This window comes from Nesoenas mayeri (assembly GCF_963082525.1).
Source record: "Nesoenas mayeri genome assembly, chromosome: 4".
In the NCBI taxonomy this organism is placed as follows: Eukaryota; Metazoa; Chordata; class Aves; order Columbiformes; family Columbidae; genus Nesoenas; species Nesoenas mayeri.
This window is the reverse complement of record NC_137540.1, coordinates 21,823,354-21,846,307: the sequence shown is the minus strand read 5'-3', so window position 1 is coordinate 21,846,307 and position 22,954 is coordinate 21,823,354. Positions and strand designations below refer to the sequence as shown.

At 38.0% G+C, this 22,954-nt stretch overlaps 1 protein-coding gene across 1 annotated transcript in view; it reads right to left on the bottom strand.

Annotated features, from left to right (window-relative positions):
• ARHGAP10 (Rho GTPase activating protein 10) overlaps positions 1-22,954 on the bottom strand; it is a 146,558-nt gene that overhangs the window by 32,516 nt on the left and 91,088 nt on the right. Inside the window, exons 17-19 of the mRNA XM_080343894.1 lie at positions 21,867-21,972; positions 21,085-21,244; positions 6,655-6,805 (exon numbers count right to left, since the gene is read on the bottom strand). Of these exons, the coding sequence (XP_080200020.1) occupies positions 6,655-6,805; positions 21,085-21,244; positions 21,867-21,972 (417 nt within the window). The remainder of the gene's footprint in view (positions 1-6,654; positions 6,806-21,084; positions 21,245-21,866; positions 21,973-22,954) is intronic.

The following is a 22,954-nucleotide window of genomic DNA, read 5'->3' as shown; positions in this document are numbered from 1 at the left end:
TCTGCCTCCTTCCTCATTTTGTTCACCTCTCTCCTGTTGCCATAACAGTGACTTCAACATAGGGAGGGATGAAGCAGGATGCCTTTGGCCCTTAAGGAAGTTTTATCAGCTCTTTTAACTGAACATCCAGGTGATACGTTTGTTGTGGAACCTCTTAAACTCCTAGCTGATTAATTTTAAAGGCAGCAATTAGGAAAACAGATTTTCCTACCTCAGCGTAGTTAGGTCAACATTTTATTCCATGCCTCTGATATTCCAGGCTTAGATGTCTGCAAGTGCAATTTATACATGCATATCTATTTTTTTACACATCTGGAGGGGGCTCAGGGGTAGACTCAGCTGCACTGTGGATAGGAGGTTGTGGAGATGGATCTAGGAGGTTGCGCAGCACACAGGCAGCACCAGGCTGTGCTAATGGCCGAGGAAACAGAAGAAGTGAACACAGTTCTCAGTGAATTTACATCTATTACAGAACAACAGAAACGCACTCGGCTCAGTGGGATAACCAAACCTGCGACACATCATGCATCTTCTTGCTTTCAGATTCCCACTAACCTGATCTCTGAGGCTAATTTGCTTGGCCCCAATCAAGTAGCCTTAAGATGAGACTGCAATCCTAGCCATGCTAGTCCCACCGCTATTAGTTCTCCATGATACCTCTGTAAGTACTCCTTCAATCTCCCTGTTGGTTCAGTATGTTGCAAGTACAGCAAGGAAGGAAAGAAGGGGTACTAACATAATTCACCTTGCATTGTTTAAGTGCAACTTTCAAGAGAAGAAAACAGAAAATAAAAGAGAAAAAGAAGAGCAAACAGGAGAAAGACTTCTAGAAGCTAACGGAAGAAAAAGAATACTTTTTATTTTATTTCTGACTGAACGAAAACTGCTGACAGAGTGGGAGCAAAACAGGAAGAAGAATCATATTTCCTAACTTGCATATCAGACTTTCGGAAAGTTCTTCACTTCCCCTCCAAGACCTTCTCCCCTATCCTTGTCACCAGTGAAGGGAACAGAGCACCCTGTATGAGGAAACACCTCATTCAGTGAAATGCACTCTCATCCATAGGAAGCTGAAAAGCTGAACAGCTTCAGGTCTTCATTCTATGTACACTCTTGTGTGCTGGGTGAAAGCATCTACTTTCAACCAACAGAGGTTGGCCACAGCACAGCTGGCATGTAGCAAAGATACGTCAGTGACTTCCATGTCTGGGATTAATGGCTTTTAGCATGCCAAATTGGCCTTCTTACAGTATTATGTGCCCTTGCATGTCTGTGTGCAGAAGGTAGAGAATTAAAGAGATGAAGGATTGCTACAGGAGATCAGAGATTTTTAATAGTGCCTGGCCTTAAGGAAAGACTGACCCTTTCTCCTGAACTTCCCACTCCTTCTTTAAATTCAGCATTTCATTCTAAGTCTATTCATATTCCCCTTACGTACACCTCTGGTGCATGTGTGTGCACATGTGCAAGTGTTTACTTTGAACATTTCTACAGGCTCTAAATTTCATATACTGAAAGAGGACAAGCACTGGTGATGATACTAAAGCAATTCTCACACCAACTGCAAAGATTTGACACGCATCATTTGAAAAGAAGTAAAAGTTAGGAGATGTTTACTACATTATGACAACTAAATTTGCTTTAGATAACTATGCAGCAAGTTGGCTGTAGCAAGTAGACTACTCACAGGTATTACAATGGCAAGACAATGTACATTGTGTGTACAAAGCATGGACCAAAAATATTCCATACCTCCAAGAAAATAGGTACCTTGTAGGAACTCAAAGTTTTCCAAGCAGAAGGTGGTTTTCTGACAGGCAACTGGGACCCTATACATACCCACCATTACCTAAGAAAAAGCTTCACCTTTACTAGCAATAGCTCAAGCAACTTTTACTTTGTACAGCACTCATCCTACTCAGAGCCGTAAGGTGGAAAAAGCTGTGACAGATCATGTAGAACTGCAGGAACTATTTTTGCAGCAAGGTGAAATATAAACTACCTTAAATTTTACATGGCAAAGAGCAATCATCCTGCTCTTCCCCTTACATCTAATATTGGTGGCACCTATTTTCTAATAGCCTGTGTCTTCTGCTCAGCTGTTAACAATAGCTTTGTAAGCAAGTGTTGCAAGCCCTTCTGGCTTGTTGATATGCCTATGTAGCTGCTTTTCTTTCCATTTCCCCTACATGTGCCAGGTTATAGAAACACTTCCAAGCAGCAGATTCAGAAATAGAAGGGGTTCAAGGCCAGGTTTCACACCTGCAACCTTGCAGCTCTGAGCTGTTACAACCCTGAAGACCAGTCTCATCATAAATCCAAGGCTTCCTCAACATCTAGGTTTTATGTTCAGTAATTCCAAATAAAGTTTATGGTTTTCTACTTATTTGTTTGGGGCAGGAAGTGATGGGAGAAGGGAAAAGGAATACTACGTGGAAGCTACGCAACCATTACATGTATCACATTTTACTTTGATGAAGTGATTTAACTGAATGCCATGGTAGTTCATGCAAATTAATTCATCACTCAGTTTAAGACACTATCTCACTCCAATTCCCACAAAAATAAAATCAAAAAGACTTACTCCTATCTAACACTAAGACACCATCGTACTTTGGCTTCCCTAAATACTACAGGGGGTAATACAAGTTAGCACAAAGTTTCAAAGTAAAGGGTTAAGCAGCAGTTCTGATTTGTTTTTATTTTAGAATTCTACACAACATTTTGTTTTCCAAAGCACTATAATCTTTAGTTTACACCAGAAAGCTATCACAAACACCCAACACGCCTCCTGAATTCCTCAGTATGGGGATAGAAGACAAATGCCTTAAAAACAAAACAAAAAAGCCCTCCGTTTGAAACCAGTGTATTGTGTCCATGTATATGCTGATGAGAAATTTTGACACCTATGGTGCATTCAAACAGAATAAGGCATCAGCAAGCACTGCAGCTTAAGAAGTGTATTTTGGTTTGTTTAGAAAACAAGTTATTATGTAGTTGGATAGGTTGCCAAGCAAGACACATTTCTTGACTCCAGGCATGACTTATGAAACTCATGCTGACTTTGTTCATCTCGGACTGCATTATACCGCCTACCTTAAACAGGACTTTTCTTGCCATGTTGCTCTAGTAGCCCTGCAAAATAGCTTAATCATCTCTGGTACAGAAAAAAGATTAAACAAAACAAAACACTGTTTTGCTAAGGGAAAATTATATAAAAATTAAAATAAAATTTGGAGGGAACAAAAGCGTAACTCCGCATTGCCCCCAAGAAGAAATATAAACAGAGCTCTCTGATATATACTGACTGTCCAAATGGAAAATAAAGACCCAATGACATTTTTAGAAGCACAGAATAAACAACTCCCTATTCTAGGTAAGAGTCCTTTTCTCTCTCTGCACAGAGAGACAGAGGAAGAAGGCAAAGTCATTTGTACATAGCTGAGACTGTTAGCCACAGGAGTTTCTGCAATGCTACTTAATTCACCCTAAAATTCATACAGGTAGTAGGAAGAAAAGAAAATACACCCAAATCCTGTGTCTTCATTTTAGAACTCAAGAAAACTCTGGAAACGATCCCAACGTAAATCTGAGATAAATTTGCATTTTGCTGAAGCAAGAACTTCAGGCTTAGGCCACTTACAAAAGCAGCTCAGAGTTCCCCATTAAGTCTGGTTCTACTTGAGACATTGAGATGTTGAAAAACTTCAGAGTGAAAATTTAGTAACTGGCTTACCACAGAGGAAAGAAATTGAGAGAAAAACAGTATCATCTGTGACTTGTTTGCCTTTCAGGAAATTAAGATCCTTACAGTAGTAAATATAATACCTGAATTGTTTGCAAATAGCTTTAATCACCTAATTGCCACATACAAGGAAAATCTATGCACTATCAGAAGCAAGTACAGCTAATTACTAGAAGGCAAAATAAAGATTTTTATCAAACGTAGTGTGTGTTCTTCAACTATTATATCCATCAATATTTATGTCACAGCCCTTTCTGGGTGGTTGCTGCATATATTTTGTGTGCAGTCAAGAAGCTTCCCAAGAGCAAATGTGCTTTTAAAAAGAAAACCTGGCTCAAACCCTGCATTTCCAATTCAAGCAGTGGATTCTGAAGCCTGTTAAGTCCCTGGAGCAGCTGATAGTTAAAGACTTGTTTCCGCTTTTCTAACAATTTCCTGGTTTGCATAACAATCCTAAAAGAAAAACACTGAAGAAGTTTTCCAGCACAGAGAGATTTTTGTTTGCAACATACTTCTAGTTTCAAGGCATAGAAAATATTTATATTTAATTACAATAACCTTAGAGATATATTTGTCTGCAAATATATTTACGTATAAATATGTATCAGCTACTTAGTTTAAAACAAGATTATGATAATTTTGCCATATCCAGGAAATACAAAACACTGGCTTATGCCTGGTGCTTAACTCATGCCATTGTGAATAACGAGGGGGGAGGGAAGGGGTTTAATGTTTAATTTCCTGTTAAAAACACACACAGGATAAAATCTTCCAGAAAGCAGTTATAAAACATGCATTTGTTAGCCAAGGAACTAGGTAAATATGGAACGAAGCCCAGGCTCACTTTTATTCCTTCCCACCCACCCTTCCAAAGAACAAAGTAACCCAAGGCCATGGCGCCTATTTAGAGGCACTGAGCTATAGTGAGGGACTAGATAATTAATCAGTCTGGCTGATTAAAACATCCTGTATTCATTGGTGCAGTTCCTCAGGTGCTCAGGGTACTGTAGTGCCATGTATACTCTGCACCTGCCAACCAATCATTGTACCAACTACTGACAACCTGCCTGACGTAACTATCTGGCTAAACACAAATAAAATAAACATCAGCACATAGTCAGGACCTACCACCAGCCAGTTTTTAGCAACAACCGATTGAGAATACTGCTACCTTCAGTATCAGAGGATATGTTTTTTAGAAGTTACAAGGGGAAATATTATTTTCAGATGCCACTGAAACTCAGTGCCATCCATCCTGGAATTACGTCTTCAACTGCAGCAGTTCAGCCTTCATCACAGTTCTACCATGATAATAAAATATTAGGTTATTCTGCAATTTACCACGCTAGAACTCTCAGACAAGTACTGAATTTTTGTATTATGTATAACAATTACAGCCTTCAGCAATCCCAGTTCTGCTCTTTGTTGAGATGTCCAAATTAAACAAAAATATGGACCGTATTTAGGAGAAATTTTACATTTATATAAGGTTTTAACAGTAACACTGTATTTTTGGATAAATAAAAACAATCCACCAAACATTTTCTGTCTGCTGTGTTATGGCCAAAGTCAGGTCTTCAGTGCACACTTTGCAGTATGGATTTGGAGAAGTTGTGGTACTTCTTGGGACCTGCTGGGATTCACATTCAAAATTAGATGTAAACAACTCTATGAGTTGCTTCATTTTGTTTTGTTTTTCAAATGAGGATAAATTTATTATTTCAGATCTAGCTCAAGAGCCCTCTTAGCTTTGGTAGCATATTATTCCAATTAACACAGCTTAACCTTTTTAAGTGGATGCACCTTAAATACCTTCTAGTCAAGGCATTTAGTTTCATATTTGATGCAAGAAAAGAAAGGCACAGAGATTATGTATCTCTCTGGTGAATTAAACCTGATGGCAGGCATGCTGAATTTCTTGCAAATTCTTTGTAAAATTGGTTTTAAGACAATAAACAGTCCTGAGTTTATTTCTCAAACCTGCACTTACAGCTGTTGTAGGTATTATATTCGTGCTCTTTCCTTAAGAAATCAACCACCGTTGACCACTGATTTAATGACAGTTCATCAGCAAATCTCATATTACTACATGAGGCCAAAATCTTCCTGTTTATTTTCACTTGCTGATAACTGAGGTTTGGACCCTGATCCCATGATTCTTCATGTGAAAAGACAATTGACTAACAACATTAGGAGGGAGAAAGGGAATAGGGTGGAGAAAATGTCTAACACAGAATGAGCCCTGACTTGCCTTCTCAGTGCTATACGTACCCCCAAGCGATGACATTTCAAGGAAAATTATTATGTTTCTGGCCAACAGTCAGAGTATATAAGATGTTATACACCCTTTGCCTTACTGTATTTTGCTACTGTAAACTTCATAGAAAAGCAAGGGGTTTTTTGCTTTGCTTTTCAACAATAATGCAAATGTACAAGTTTTTACTGCTAGTTGCATCAAGATATTAAAGATTCAACTGAAGTAGTAGTATTCTCCAGTGCACTGGTGACCTGAGCCTTTAATCCAGATGAATTTAACTGTAGAGTGCATTAGGTCTTCTCATTAAAGTTTTGCTTTAATTTTAGTTCTTTCTCCATTTATCTTATGGTTGCGAGATCTTGAGCAGAGGTCAAAGACATTTCCACACAGAAACAGGAGCTGCTTCTTTTTTAGAGGGGAAAAGCATACTTAAGATGGTTTGTCCTACTTTTAAATGTATGTCACAAGACAGTACTCTCTATCCTCTGCTTTCTCAATTCTTCTTGCTTCTTTCCACGTTCCAAAGCAATTAAACAAGCATGCAGGTGCATGTACACACATATACAAATGAAACATGAAATGAAAACACTTACTGATGATAGGACACACAGCCCATCTGCTGCAAAGACCAAAATTATCACTAACATCTTACCATCATCCAGCTCAAGACAGAGATTGTACACAGCCAGAGGCCTCTTGATACGTTGCCCTTGTCTTCTTGATTGCCTTGGTGGGGCATTTGGAGGAGATACTGACATAGAGATTGGCTCAGGGAAAGTGGCATCAGGCAGGGTTTTGAAAATCTGTAATCAAGAACACAAAGGGTGTTAATTATTTATCACAAAGAGCAACCTGTGTAATATGCAACTGCAAACCATTATCAAACAACATTTGTTTTGGATTTCATTCAAAGAAGGCAGGAGCCAAAAATCCATTCCTTCAAGTTTGGGAATATGCTGTGGGTCTTTAATGAGTGCTTTTAAAATAAATAAATAAATAGAGTATTAAAATAAGCATGAGCACTGTCTACACATTAACCAAGCTGCAAATCAGCTAATCCAAAGACAAAATATTTGCAGCCATGCTTGTCAGCTAGGATGGAGGGGAAGGGGAAAGAGGGGGATACTAACATTATGAACCAGAAACCAAAAACTTTTACGGCTTTAGCTAGGACCTATAATTTTGCCAGAATACTCATTTTAATTTTCAAAACTTGTAATATCTTTATAATATTGGCCATTTTAATTAAAACAAAACAAAACAAATAAACATGCCCACACACATAAAAATACTCCTGACAAGAGCAAGGGAAAATTTTTGAGAGGTTTTTAGTCACAGATACAATAGTAACATACCACATGAAAATTTTTTCTAGTTCTTATTGCATATTGCGTCACATTTATATTAAATGATGATATTCACAAAGATGGATATAAAACAATTGCACTTCTTGTCCTCATTCGATCTTTTGAGTCATGATCATTAGCCTTAGTCCATACAAAATACCACGTCATTTCTCTCTGGCTTAACCAGCAATGGAGATTTGTTTAACTTGATAGCATTTCTACTTTAACTGTCACATATGGGGTACAGTCTAATTATGCCGATTTACTTCTAGAAAATAATCAGTATGTTGATGTACAATTTAACAACAGCCTTTTACAAGTGACCATAGCAGATTCACATGAACAAATTAGTTTAAGATGTATTTCATCAAAGAGAAACCAGTAGATAAATAAGAACAGCAGCTCTACAATAAATGCCCTGTGTCTGTACAGCACCTTACAGTAATAATATAACAAGATATAATGAAATAGTATATGGTGTTCTTTTACTCTGCAACTTTACATTGTATAGGAATACATTCCTATACATTGTTCTGTATAGGAAATATTATAACGGGGACACTAGCAATGAATCACTGAAGGAGAAGCTGCTTATCAAGTAGAAATTCATGCAGAAGATACAAAGAGATGCCACAGATAATACATTTTTAGATCATTACAACAGATCTCAGGTGCAGCATGAAGCTAAAAGCCAACCAGGCTACTCTACAGGTGAGAAAAATGCCATAAACATCCTGTGATAGGGCACTCAAGACATCATGTTAAAAGTAGAATAAACTCTACATGCCATTGTACCCTAGCCTGTTAACCCCAAACATTAACACATGTAGGAATCAGATGACCCAAGAACCCACATCTACACTGGTTTATAGCCACTTAATCATCACTCATACTAGCAGGTAGAAGACTGTGCTGGTACAAAATAACCTGAAACACCATTTTCCGTGGAAACAGGGAATGAATGATAATATTGCCAAAACTGGGCAGCAGCGGGCTGGAAGCCTATATCTGGTGTGCAAAGGAACGCTCCAGTAGAAATATTACATTACCTTCCTTCCCAGTAAGTGCATGTTGGCATGGGGGAGGTAAAATGATGTAATTTGAACTTCCCTACACCAGTGTTAAGAAAATGGGCTCCCACTTCTTCACATGCCTATGAACAAGGGATTACGAGAGAGCGCCAAAATAGTGCAAGGAACTCTCTAAAAACAGCACATTTATAAAGAAGAAAGGAAATAGTCCAACCTGGTTTTCCCCAGTACAGACACGGCAGCACTCTCAGACAGTGACAAAGCTCAAATTGTGCTCAGAGTACCAAAGCCATTTCTTAAAAAATGATGCAATTTATAATAATGAAATCTAATGTGCACCTACATGGCACTTGGCTAACAGTACCACAGTGCCCCCTTATGTGTAAATACAAGGCCAGATGGAGCAGTTTTAGGGATAAATATTTGCTCCTGAAAAAATGAAAAGTACCAAAACTTTAAATGCCATCTTTTCCATGGTCTAAGTGTTGCATTTGGGCTCTCTGGTAAACAACTCTCTGCCAGGAGGTTTCAGCATGTTGTTTACTGTGTCACATTCTGCAGCTGTGTTTATTTGTACAGCCTTATCCATGCATCTCCTCTGAAATTAATGATGGTGAGAAGAACAAGTTTTCCCCAGGAGCTTTCTTGCATGCATTTAGGTGACTTGCATCTAGGTTGCAGTAAAGTTTTTTCCTTGTCTCTCAGGAATCCTTCAATATCCTCTTCTAAGACTACTAACATGAGAAACTAAGAGTCACAAAAGCAAAACATAATCAAGAAAACCATAAAGGCGATCCTTACTCAATGATACTCAGTACCAGACAGGCAACAGGATAATTACCTGGAAACAGGTAATGAATGCAAGTAGATTTCTAATTATAAGTAGCTATGTGATGTGGAAAAAAAAAAAATGGTTGGTGGTTTGTTCCATTTTATGGGGGGAAAAAAAAAACCATACAATAAACAGGAGAAATAGCAAGAAAGCCATGAAGTCACACTTAAAACAGCAGCAGTCCAGCACATGCTAGCTAACTTCAGAGTGATACTGCTAGCAGGTAGTCACAAGCTCCCCAGAATAGTTCTCTCTCCCCTAATAAAACAAAAGTTACACATATTGACTCCTCTCTTTCACTGCCAGGATAAGTGTACCACCTCTACTTTTCTTTTTTATTAGTGGCAGAGCTGTGCACCAATGTTTCCCAACAGCACTGCTCAGCACTACCCAGGACCAGCTCTAGGCTGATGGCTGTCAGTCTAAGTTCCCTTCTCCAGACAAGACACTCACACAGGCATCAGGCCTATCCCCTATTTTATCTCGCTCTGCTCTCAACTTCTTGTTATAACAGATTAGGAGGGAAGTTTTAATTCTGGGATAAGGTTGGTGAGGTCACCTCCCCAGAGCTCCTGGGTAGCAGAAGGCCACCTATGCTCTACACTCACTGGGACCAAGGTGAGGGTACACAATCTCCATCCTCTCACTGCTACATTTCTCTGAGGCAATGTTACAAGCTGTAGAACTTTTTCTTTTCTGTTCACATTCAATATCTGTATTCATGGAGAAGAAAGGGTTTCCTGGAAGAGGTGTTTAGATCTCTGCAGAGAAAATTTATCCATGCAGAGCAAACTGAACCTAATGGTCATACTCAGCAACAACACCATCAAGTATCATGGCTTGTCCTGAAGGACTCCAAGACACACAAAGAACAAACAAAAAAAACACACACAAAACCACCATTTAAAAGATCACTACTTTTTTTACATAAAAGAAACAGGAAAATATCCTGCCTTCCCATGTTGCACAAAGAAAGTGTGTTTGGGGTCATTTTTGCTCTTTCAAGCAGCTCATATTTGTGTTCATCCCTACTTTGGTATTTTGCTTTTTGTCTTTTCAGTAGGGCAATAAAATCCAGTACAGCCCACCCATAACTAGACCTGTTTTTTCAGCAGCAGAAATCTCTGCCACAGCTCATACCACAGTTTTGCGGAGGTGAGTATCTGAAAAGCAAGCAGAAGGTCAACCTCCACCCTAAGAAAGGTACATACAGTATTCAGCTTCTCTTTCTTGCCTAATTTTCACTTACACAGATGAGTACTTTTCATCATGCTTTAATGGATATTTGCTGCACTGACAGAAGCACTGTAATGTCTGCCTGAGAATGGGGGGAATGCAGGCATGCTTTATTTCAGTTGTTGGGAAAAAAGCAGTTTGGGTTTGGTTTTATTCAAATTTGACCCTAGCCTGATTAATTATTTAAATGCCATCAAAGTACAACTATTTCACAGCTAATAAAAGAGTGACCTGTTGTCAGAAGCACACTGCACATGCTGAGAAGACAGAATGTAAAACCACACACACTCTATGTACTACGTGAGCACCTGAAATGGTACCAACATTCCCATGTTTTGACTGACTTGCACAACCGTATGGACAACACCTGACTACATTTCAGAATACCTTCTTGCACTGCCAGCTGTTGCTCTCAGATGCATTGCAAGGCAGATGCATGTATCCAATCAGATGGATACCCTCCCATGGGAAAAAGGGACTGGAACACGCTATTTAGTAGAAGATTTCTTTGCTACAAAAAAAAGCCTCCCTTCAAGTAAAAGTCACATCTACCACCATCACTCGTCTCAATTGCAGAAGTTACTGCAGCTTAGACTAATGCCTGTATAAAGACAAGAATGAAGTCTGCTCATTGAATTACCTCACTCAAGAAGCAATAAAAATGTACTCAACCAACCTCAAAGGTTAGTTGAGGACTTCACAGTCTCATATGGCATTGCACAGTTTTTGAAACTGTAGCTAAACTGCATTAGATTTACAGAATATCAGTTGTCTACAATTTAGTTCTCGAAAGCATTGGCATCCTGCTACTGACCTACTTGGGGGCAAACTTGGAAGCTAAGCGAAACAATTTACATATGGGAAAAGACTTAACACATGTAGCACTCTAAATCTTATCAAGCAACAAATCTGCTGGTTGGTCACTCTGATCCCAGTCAGTCCAGTAGTTTAGATGGTTGCTGAAGTCTGATCTCACGCAAAAGCAGAATTTAAAGGTGCACACTGACTTAAGTAGTGGATCAGGCTTCAAGCCTGCAGTGTAAAAGTTACAACAAAAAAAGATGAGACTTGTCGAGTGATTTAAAATATTGGTATGTTTGACCTATTTCTCTCGATACAATAGCACAAAATAGATATTTTACAGGGCTAAACAAACCACAAATTCATCTTGGATATACACCGCTAATAACAGCTCTGTCTAGAGGACTGAGCCCAAGGCCATCCCAACATAAAACCTTTCCAATTCGTAAACCTGTGTCCCACAAACTCTATGGAAGCATTTCTTGAGAGTAATGAGCCAAATTCAACATATTATCATACTGTATTCTACCAGCAGATCCACATGGCAGCAGCTCAAGGAATTTTGCCAGATTCCCCTTAATCTGCAACAACACTGTTGGACTCCAGATCCTGTGCTCTTACTAGAGGTGATTTTCGAAATTCTGAAAACCCATGGAGGATTTAACTAGGCCTATTCCATGAGTTTCTTACTAGATGTATAGCTGTACATGGAAACATAGATTAGATTCTGCTGCTACAAGAGAATACTCATCTTTTCTTTCTGGTCTCAAGCAGAACTAATTAATGAATTTCAGTATGTTTGCCAGGAATCACTTTAGGAAAAGACCCAGACATCAGGTCATCTCTGTCTGCTTTGTATCACTGGGGTAATTAAAATTTTCTCTAAAAATCAGTGGGAGGCAAACAGCAAGGACAGAGTGGGCTGACAAAGAAGGGAGAAAAAACTGGAAGCTTAGTAATAGAGCTAATGAGGATAAACTTATAAAAAATCATTAACAGCTTAAAACTGTGCCATGATTTTGTTGCAAGACAAAACCCCCATTCATTCTCACAACATCTACCACACAGAACATGCATCTATTTCCTTTGAATACATTAACAAGAATCGGAGTACCAGAAGTCGCTGTCTAATGCAAAAGGGACTAGAACCTGCAATGTCATTCTGAACTCTCTGAAATTCAGCTAGCAGTATAGCCTCCACTACTAGTCATATTTTTTAGAGGACAGTGTTTCTCAAGACAAGAACATCAGTACAAGTTTTTATTTGGGTCATTTCCCTTCAACATGTACTTGATTTTCAGTTGGTAAATAAAAGAAATGCACAGAGACATTTCAACTATTGTTTATTGAACAACAGAAAATGCCATTCACCTAGGCCACATATACTCCTCTGCCTTTATACATTTTATGGCTATTGCACTCCTTGCATTTCCATGAAAATTTTTAGTCAACATCCATTTCTTCTTCTGGTTCTCAAAAACTATTCAATAAATATAATACAGATGCACAAGAAATTCTTGATGTTTAAATAACGTCTGTGTTCAGCATATAAAATATTATATTGCTGATTATTTCTACAGATCATATTAAATAGTTTTGAAAAAGCTTTACAAAAGCTTCAATAAAAATTAACAACTTAATTAGAATCCTTAAATAACTTACCTCCCCAAGGTTACCACCTTGTCCACTTGTACAGGTATGCCTACCTCAAAGGAGTTGTCCTGAATTTTGTGCTTCAGCATCTATACACTACAAAATATGATTTGCTGTGCACTGGCTTCTATGAGACTGTATAGGATACAGATTTTTGGAGGCTCTGGATTCTGAGGCTTGAATTCCACTACAAACCACAAAACACCTTTACACAACAATCACAATCACTATATTTGGAAAAAAAATAATCAAACCAAGCCTTGAAAAATACCTGAAACTAAGTCTCTAGAGGGCCAGCATGCAGAAAACATCAATAATGCTTTTGATGTTGCCTGGCAGACTCTGTTTAGTTACAGTGCAACTGAGGATGCAGCCTGAAAAGTAACCAGGTATAAGTCAAAACCAGAGAGAGGAAATATCCTTGGCTGTGAGCCAACCACAAAGCACAATAAATAAATAAATAGAGAGATAAATAAATAAATCTAAGACAGTCTTTTCTTCATTGCAAAGATATCATTCACTGAGACCATCTGCCTAGCAGCCTGACTACCCATAACCAAGTGAACGCACTGCTTTTAGGGCTTTGTGGACACTGTGAGTCTCAATCTCACACTATCTGTTCCTCTTAACGCTAAAGGAACTAGAGCTCTGGACAAACTTCAGACTACTAGAGCGACAAAAAAATGGGGGAATTTTCAGACAGCCCTGATATATCTGTAGACCCTAATAGCCACTCATGGCCTGACTACCTTAAACCATGTAGCTGATGTTTGAGCTTTAATGAAGAAACTAAATATAGCCTGTAAAACATGACATTACAGTCTGGAGGACAGCTGTGAAAGGATGAAAGAAAAAAGAAAGAAACACACATTCCAAGGTTAAAAACATACGTCCTTTGATCGCTTGTGAATTATGAGTTGGTTGACTCAGCTTTTCTAAAAGTAGCGCCCCGACACAAAGGCTGCAGCTCCCACTGTATCGCATCTCACTCCACCTTTTAACAATTCACGAGGAGAACACTCCTGATCGCAGCCCCTTCGCTGCCATCAACCAATCCATTTTATTCATCGAAGGAAATGAGAGAGTTAACAATACACCAAGCTTGAAATACCTATACATTTGCCCAGCACACCAGCAGAAACAGCAGATTCACCTTCTCTTCTGTGCTCACCTACTGTAACTCTTATCAAGGAGTGTATTTTAAAAAGGTCATCCTGCCCTGTTGCAGTTATATGTAATACTTTTGTGTATCTCAGTTATAGGAAATACTTAAAATAGCAACCAAAAAAAGTCTTTAAATTAAAAGATTAAATACTCAATCCAATTAACTAGCTATCTAAAACATGAATAGAAAATAATTCAAAAGGAGAATGTTTTCATGTACTTTTTCTTGCAAAAAGCGTGAGAAGTCCTGAGAAAATAAAAGGCGGCACTTACAAACCTAAGTCAGGAACCAATAAAAGCAACAACCATGGCCAAACACACCACAGGTAAACATGATATACATATTCATACACACACAAAGATATATAAAGATATATAGATATCTCACACATAGCCTTCTATAAAATTTATGAATGGGAATACAAATAATTATATATTGAGAACAAAACCCTACATTTGACTCTCTATCACACTGTCATCGTACAAAGCATCAGAATGAAACATCAAGATCTTTGCAAATGAGGGTTTCAACTGGAGCCAGCCACACAGCCTTGCCAGTATTTTCTTTCCCACAAATTTGCCTGCTGCCATTACAAGGATTTATATAATCCTCGCTTTACACGACATTCTCTGCTCTTTGTTTTTGTTAAAATGCATTTCTTATCTTATGACTGTAAGGTCCTTGGAGGTAAAGAACATATTTTTCATTTGTATGTCCAGCACTCACTGTAATGAAGTATTTATGCTTCATTAGTGTAAATAGCATGCAAACGAAAACACTGGAAATAAAGAATTACCAGCTGATTGCCACATCTTGTTTATTCAAAAATCTATTCAGTGATTTAAAATACACTAACCTCTCTCATAAGGCAAAAGCTTACTAGAATTGTGAAGAGTACATACAAAAACACAAGTGCATATTGAACTATTATCCATTAGCATTGATCAGACAGGATGGCATTCAGGTCAGTTTAGCCAATATAAAGAAAAAGAAAGTTTGTAAATTCAATACCCCCACCATTGAAAGTTGCAATAAAGTATTATTCTTATGTCACACAGCTTCTGCGTAAGAATTTACTTATTAAACTCTTCAGGGGTGCAACAACTTTCCCCTTCCCCAATGCTCCTGCATAATTTCATAGAATATTTTGACTAACAAAATTTCACTAAACAGCCATTTGAGCATTCTCCATAAGGACTTCTCCTTTGCCTCCTCCTCCAAACATGCAAGCACAGCACCCTGACCATAAAGATTGAAGCATATATTATTCAACTGAATTCCACTCATCATTTCTGTTCACTTGCTTAGGAATGCTACCTGTGGTCAGTTAAAGATGAGATCTGTATCGCTCAGAAATTACATGGGAAGTTTCCCAAAATTAACTGGACATAACACAGTTAAACCAAGAAGGCAGAAGTCAGCATCCATATTATTTGTACGTGCCATGTATTTGTAGTGCAGCACCTCAGCAGACCACTTCCCATGCCTGAGAGCATGAATTTTGTTTTGATTTTCTTTTTAAATCTAATCTGGTTATTCATAGTACATTTTGTTTCTTCTGAAGCAGTCTAACAGCATACAAATCCAGATATTGATCCAGCTTCAGTTCCTGTTAACATCATCAACTGCAGTCACAAACAGAAGTGGAGATTTGATATAGTCTTCTTACTATGCATAAACTACATGAAGATTTAGAAAACAGCAGTCTTTTAAACCACACCACAAGATTTGCAGTCAATTTACCATACTGTGTGTGTGTCTCACATGGAAGTACTTTCTGCTATCCACAGGGCAGAGAAAGACTTTAAAGAGTTTGCACACACTCAGAGTGGAACAGAAGAGCTGCTGTGGCTTCCAACAGAAAACATGACGAATTTCTTTGTTGCGCCTGCTGCCCTTTCTGCTTTACACTCATGCAATCATTACAGCATGTAATTTGAATTAAGTACAGGAATAGTTTCAATGACACTTCAATTAGTTACATGCTGAAAGTTAAGCATACACTGAATACCTTCCTGAACTGAAGCTCGTGTGTTTCTTTACAAACTCTGCCTTAATGGAGATACCTTAATGTAATTTTTTCCCCCTCCACGTCAAAGACTTGTTGACTTGAGAAACATTCAGCCTGAGGAGGTTTCAAATTGCTGCACCACAGCAAACCATCACAAATACTATGCATTGCTTCTTGGTCTTCCATTGCAGTCAAAGGCAAAGTAACACAACAGCTCAAACAAGCTCTCTTTAGTATTTCTCATATGTCGCTTTACCAGGACTTCAAAAGATCTGCTGTGCTGTCAAAAATACACTTAGTTTAGATGATGGCAGGGCCACTGTTCCCTAAAGCATTTACCTGCAACAGAACTGCTTTAAACTTGCAGTGATTGCTAAATGGAGATGTGCCACACCTGACTGTGTCACTTCATGCTCTCAAACGAACAACTGACTTCATCTGCTTCCATTTCTCCTGTCTCGCAAATACGGCAAGTATTATGTACTGTAATACATTTTAAGACTACAGACTTTCCAAGTATTACTGCATGAAGTTGATGTTGGCTTAAGAGCTCAGTAGCATTAAATTTTTCTCCTCCTTTTACTGAAAATAAAAAGGTAAAAGCAAAACATTTATATTTCATTAAAAAGATTTCTCCATATAAATGTTTTGAACAAAACAGAAAGCTAAAACAAAGACATTTTGTCTAAAGTATGTAAAATCTTTGCCCTTTATAAAAAGAGTAATACAGAAAACAAGTGAAAACAGGAAAACAGTATCTGCCTTATATATAGGAAGCATTGAGTTTTCCAGAAAGAACATCTTTGAGATAATTTTGCATAGGTTGCCTGAATTCTAGAAAAAAAGGCATTTTTTTACCATGCCTATTCCCTCTCAGATGACTCTGGCTTCCCAGCTTCCATAAGGGACTTCTGTCTAGTCCCTCTCTTTTTTTCTTTTAATTTTCTTTCACTGTAATTTTAATCTTCTTTCTGTTTTTGCAATCTTGCTATTTGTACTCACTATTCTTTCCTCCCCCATAAGATGGTTTAAACACTCTAGTCTCACCAAGATTTTTATTTCAACCTCCTCCCTCATCTTCTTCCATTTCTTAGACTTCTTTTTTAATCCTCTTTTCCTTTTTTTTTTCCCTCTCCCCACCCTCCCCCTTGCTTAAAATACTGTTCAGGGAATTCAGAAACCAAAATGGTTCATATTACTACTAAGGCATCTCTAAATGGCAAATAAATAAGCCCTTTGAATAGTGACATTCATTCTAACAAGATGCCAAAACATTATAATGAACAGTAAGACTAACATGTGTGTGCTCTTCGTGCTGCCATGGAGTGGAATGCTGTTCTTCCTCACTGCAAGTCAGAAAGCAAGACCAGAAGAACTGAGAGGTCCAAGACTTCCAGTCTGTGAAACCCCTGGGAAGAAAAAGTAATTTATGCCCTTGAAACTCATTTGGGGTAGGAGGAGAAATCAAAACTTTCTGGGGTCCAAGTTGACTTCCACTCAATCAGCAGAGAATTAACTTAAAGGAGAAGCAAAGATTGTTCCAGGCACGGTACAAGCTCAGCTGCACTCAACCCCTGAGTTTGTTACCTCAAGAAAAGGAACAGCAAGGGAAGGTATAGCTTCAAAGCTAAATGAACGCTATGAGATACAAACACAAATTTCTTGATGCTTTTTTAGCAAAGAGAAGATACAGGACTTGGAAATCAAGGGAAACCAGATGGATATGGCAAGGGAGTGGGGAACAAGCTAGCCAAAAGTGAAATGATGCTCACATTAAGGACCTGCAAAGCAAAGGGAAATATGAATGCTGGTGCACACAACCCTGTTAGCACAAAACATTCCAGGCAAAACTATAAAGAGGCCATTTAATACCAAACCTGAGCATGGTCCTACTTTGCCTGACATATCTGGGTGGCCTTCCTCTGCAGCCATATGACAGAAGCAAGCCAGACAATTCACAGGTTTCATTTTCCTCTGGACTGGCCTCCCTTCCACAGCAAGTGGTTCTGAGGGTCCTCAGTAAAATACTGTCTCAGCTTGGGGCTAGTTTTTGCTTTTTCTTTCAAAGTAGAGATCTGCTTCTACAGCTCATCTTCTGACTGTACACTAAGAAATACTCTGCCTGGAGGAGAGTTATCCGTAACGGACAAGAGCAAAAGCTAAACTATTATTTCCTTAATGCTCTTCCATCCCACTTCTAGTCTTAATCATTGTGCAATTATAATGCCAGTTAAGTGACATGTCAGTCTGTACAGCCTAGCTTCCAGCATTCAATTCTCAGCATTGGTTTGATTTTTGCAAAACATTCCCTCCTTAACCTACTATAATTGGTTCACAGCCACTGTTTAGAAGTACGTATGCAACCTGTATACAAGTGATACTGACTCGTTTCTAGCTAGCAGGAAATAAATATACAAATCAGCAAAGCTTTTTTTAAAAAAAAAGGGGGGGCAAAAAAACCCCACAGCTATCCACCAAGCATCCAAGCATGATATACTTCACTCAGGACGAGTCCCCACGTTCAGATTTTCACACATAAATTGCACAGAAATTCTCTAATTAGGACTCAGTAGAGTGATGATACTGAAATGACCACACCAGGATTTCAAAGCTAGTAGCCCAATTAATCATGTCTCCTCCTAAAAATCAATTGTGGATCTCCTTCAATAAAGCTCTGCACACATAATGAATGTTGATGGAATTTTAAAATATTTGAGGAATCATAATTTTTTACCATTTTGCCTACCAAGTTACTGTATTGAAACCAGAAATGTTGATGGCTATTACTTCTACCGTTTGGAAGTTTGTTAGTCATTCCATTTTCTACAGGGAAAAGAAACGCCTCTTTGCAGTCTGCCAGAGCCATCAATTACACATGCATGAAGCGTGAAGTATTGCTTCAAGTTTGTTTGTGTCAGTGTACCTCTGTCTTGACTCGACCACTCTTCCACAATTCCAAATTCTGTTTCTATTTGCAGAAGCTTCTAAAAATTAGCAGAGGCAGAGTAGTGGCTGAATAAAATATCTGGAAGTATTTTAACCCACAGCTGGTGACTTTTCCTAGGAATTCACCAGGGCTATAAATAAAAATATGTAACACAAGACTCTTAGAAACTCTGAAATACATAGAAATTCAAAACAACAACATAAAATAAACATCAGACTGACAATAAGACTGTTTGCCATTAAAAGTATGTCGTTGGTCTACCTGAAGGTAGCTCACTTGTAAAAAAGCACCATATTCAAATTTGACTATAAAATCTTTGTAATGTCTTAACACACATCTCTCCATTGCCTTTGCTATAAATACATGAAGGTCATACTTGGGGCTTCCTTCTATCTTGGAAGCAGCTCTAGCGTGGGAGAGAGGTTTCTGCAGGCAGACCACTGATGGCAAGTTCACTGTTAGAAATGACAGTGAAATGACAGAAATCGCTTTAAAAAAATTATAGCCTTCTACTTCTAAAGAAGGCATAAACCCAAGGAATTCTGGAGAACGATGCAGTACCATTTTGATGTAATTTCCATTCCCTGCTTCTCTACATTTTAAGAGGAGCAAGAAAAGCCACTTCAATTTGTTTCAAACACGTAATTGATGTCCAGTTTTTAAAGACACATGACTGAGCTGGCATAAGAATAAGATGATGCTAATGTGTGGTGATCTAGTGATTTGAATATCCATAACTCAGCCTCCATATGTTGTTAAAACACCCCATCTCTGCTCGCTCTCTTCAATTTCTTAAATTTGTGTGGTCACTACAGTAGCTTTAAAATCATGAGTTTACGGCAAGGTTTACCTTCATTTATAAGGTCCAAAATGAATAATATGGCTTACAACTCTCAGAAAATTTATCCCTTAGAACTCAAGCCACAGCTGCAGCACAGTACTTTTCCAACAGAACAACACTGTATCTGCTCAGTGCGTGAGGGCAGCATTACACCCTAAGTCAACTCCACCAACAAAACCCTTCATGTGGATACAGCTGTGCCAACAGCAGCTTTGCCCAACCTGTAACATTCAAGGAGGGAGTGTAATCACATTGTCAGAAAAAAACTTGAGATAGATATTATTTAAAGTAGATAAGACTTGACTTAGCCAATTTCAACACTGTTAACCTTTAAAAGAAATAACTATTTCAATGCTCAGAGTTCCTAAGAGAGGGGAAAAAGCACATCCTGGAACTTTTCTGAAGCACTTTTTTCGACAATAAGAGTGAAGGAGATGCTGCTCATCCTCCCAGTACAAGCAAAGTACTTCAAACATTCAATTCCAAAAGTCAGTTTAGACATGAAGGACTCCCAAAGGAGTACTCAAACAAAGATACCAGTAAAGGACTTTTTTTTTAAAAAAAAAAAAAAAAAGAAGTAATAATAATAATACCAGAGACCAGGTTACATGCAGTGATATTCTGGACAGTACCTTGTACAAGTAAGTCACCTTAGTAACTGGCAGCTCTCACAGCTGCAGCAACAACTTCTATTTTCAGTATTACCTAAAATGCAAAGGCTTAAAATAACACACATTCAGCTGAAAACAAAGGAAATGTTCATACTTGGCTCTCTCATTATGCTTTTTACCCATAGAATTCAGAGTACAGTAGTCTTCTTTTTACTTTGTGACCTCTGAGAAAAATGAAGACAGAAAATTCATTTAGACGTTGGTCAAACTACTTAATGGAAGAGCCAAAAACTGAGTTTGGACCGTCTCTTTTCCAGTTTGTCACTTTTTCTCAGAAAACAACATACACAAGTGTCATAACAAAAATCTATTTGTATACTGTATACAGAAGCACCATGATTGCCAAGAAATATGCATTCTGAAATGTCAGTTTACCTATGAACGAGAACACTTACTGAGTATAAAGAGGAAAAAAACAATACAGCGTATATAGGATACTCTTCAGAATTAAGATATTTGTAACATAATAGTTAACCTCACACTACACATTAAGTTTAGCAGATCATTTTAGACTATGCTGAGAAACACAAAGATGTATCAAAGCTTACCTTCTCGTGATTTTCTATCAGGATTTCGACAACGATATTCTGAAACTTCAGGTCCATGATAGCTGCTACAGTTTCTTCCTGTGGCCTCATTAAGGTTGGTCCAAATACTACCCCTAGATTTGCCACAGTCATTAGATTCCTCTTGGAATGCTTTGAAACACTTTTTGAAAATAATTGAAGGAAAAAACAGGAAATAGGTTATGAAAAATTTCCATTACTGTTGGAAACTGCAGTCTACAAATGAAAACATTAAATTTCCTTAATCTATGTTTTAGAAGTTTGTTTTGTGCAAAGTTTCTTCAAATAAATGCTTACTGAATTCTGGAAAACAGAAAAGACATTCTTCCACTGGCCATTTAAAAACAAAAGCAGTCTCTTACTGCACTTAAATATATAAAATGCACTTAGCCTTGGACCAGGGCAAGTGTGAAACCAACTTAAATTTGCTAACAGATCTCCACTATTCACTTTGCCAAAATTTGTGAAAAGAAAGTATAATGTTCTCTTTCTCACTTCAATCAAACCCTCAACTGCTGGCAGGACCGCTAAAGTAAATACTTATATGGCTTCATTAACAGATTAGATTTCTGCCTTTCCCGCCAAAATATACACAGCACGAGAGAAACGTCTTGTCTGCTTTTGCACGGTTGGTTATGGGTATTGTGTATGACAGCGCTGAGATGGGCTTCAGCTCCAGCCACACTTAACTATGGGCCTTTGCAGCTAAACGAAGGTCAGGAAGAGAGTTCTGACAAGGTAGGAAAGCAAGTCATAACACTTACTTCGCTAAATGTTTCATCAAAATTTCCAGCATCTCTTTATTCTTTTCAGGGAGTTTATGGACCAAGAAGTGAACAGCATTAACTCGAGATTCAGGACTCCCACTTTCTATGGGACAGAGAAATAAATAACTATCTCAAAAAATTAAAATAAAATACACAGAAACACAAAAGCTTTTCCCACCTCTGCACAGAAACATACTGCACACACTTCACTTCAACACTTACGTATCTCCAAACATAGCAATATTGAACATATGTGCTTTGTTTTCACTAGTAATCTTGTTCTAGAATTATCAACTTATTTGCTTATTTTGTGAACTGATCTTTCAATCCACCTGCAAGTGGATGCCTTTGTTTGTCTATTTTTAAAAAATAACAAATGTAGTTATTGTTTTGCTGTATTGGAGTCATCTGCTTCTGAATATACTGCAAGGTAAGGAGTGATGTTAGTGGGCACTACAGAGTGGAACTGTTCTATATTACATTTTAGCATCATTAACTGATTGTCCTGACTATTAGAATTCAGTTTTGTTGGTACTATGCAGCTAATGATACTGTATTTATGCTACCTTCCATTGGAAACTGCTTCAGACAATGCTTGCAGAAGATTCACATGCTCAGAAAGAGAAAATCTAATGACCTCTGAAGACACAGAAGAATAACCACACAAAAAAAATGTTGAGTGAGATTACTATGATAAAGGGTCCTAAATAAAAATGGCATCCCTCTCTCTCTAGTACAGTACAGAAATAAAGTAAAAGTAAGCATGGGGCTTTTTATTTTGGCATCTTATGTAACAGATTGAAGAATTTTGGCCCCTACAGGTTTCACTAGTACACAGATGAAAACAAGAATCTGTAAAAGATGGAAATAATCCATCTACCTTTTTCTCAAAGTTGCATTAAATCACAAAATTACATCTAAGTAGTGGTTGCAATGAGAGAAGTGACAGTATTTATATTGCATATAATAATACTTAGTACAAGGTACATAAAGAGAAAAATATAGAACCAACTCTGAATGAAACAAGTTTTGACATCAGGACCACTCATGAGGTCCCATTTGACTCTAAGGCAACTTTGACTGTT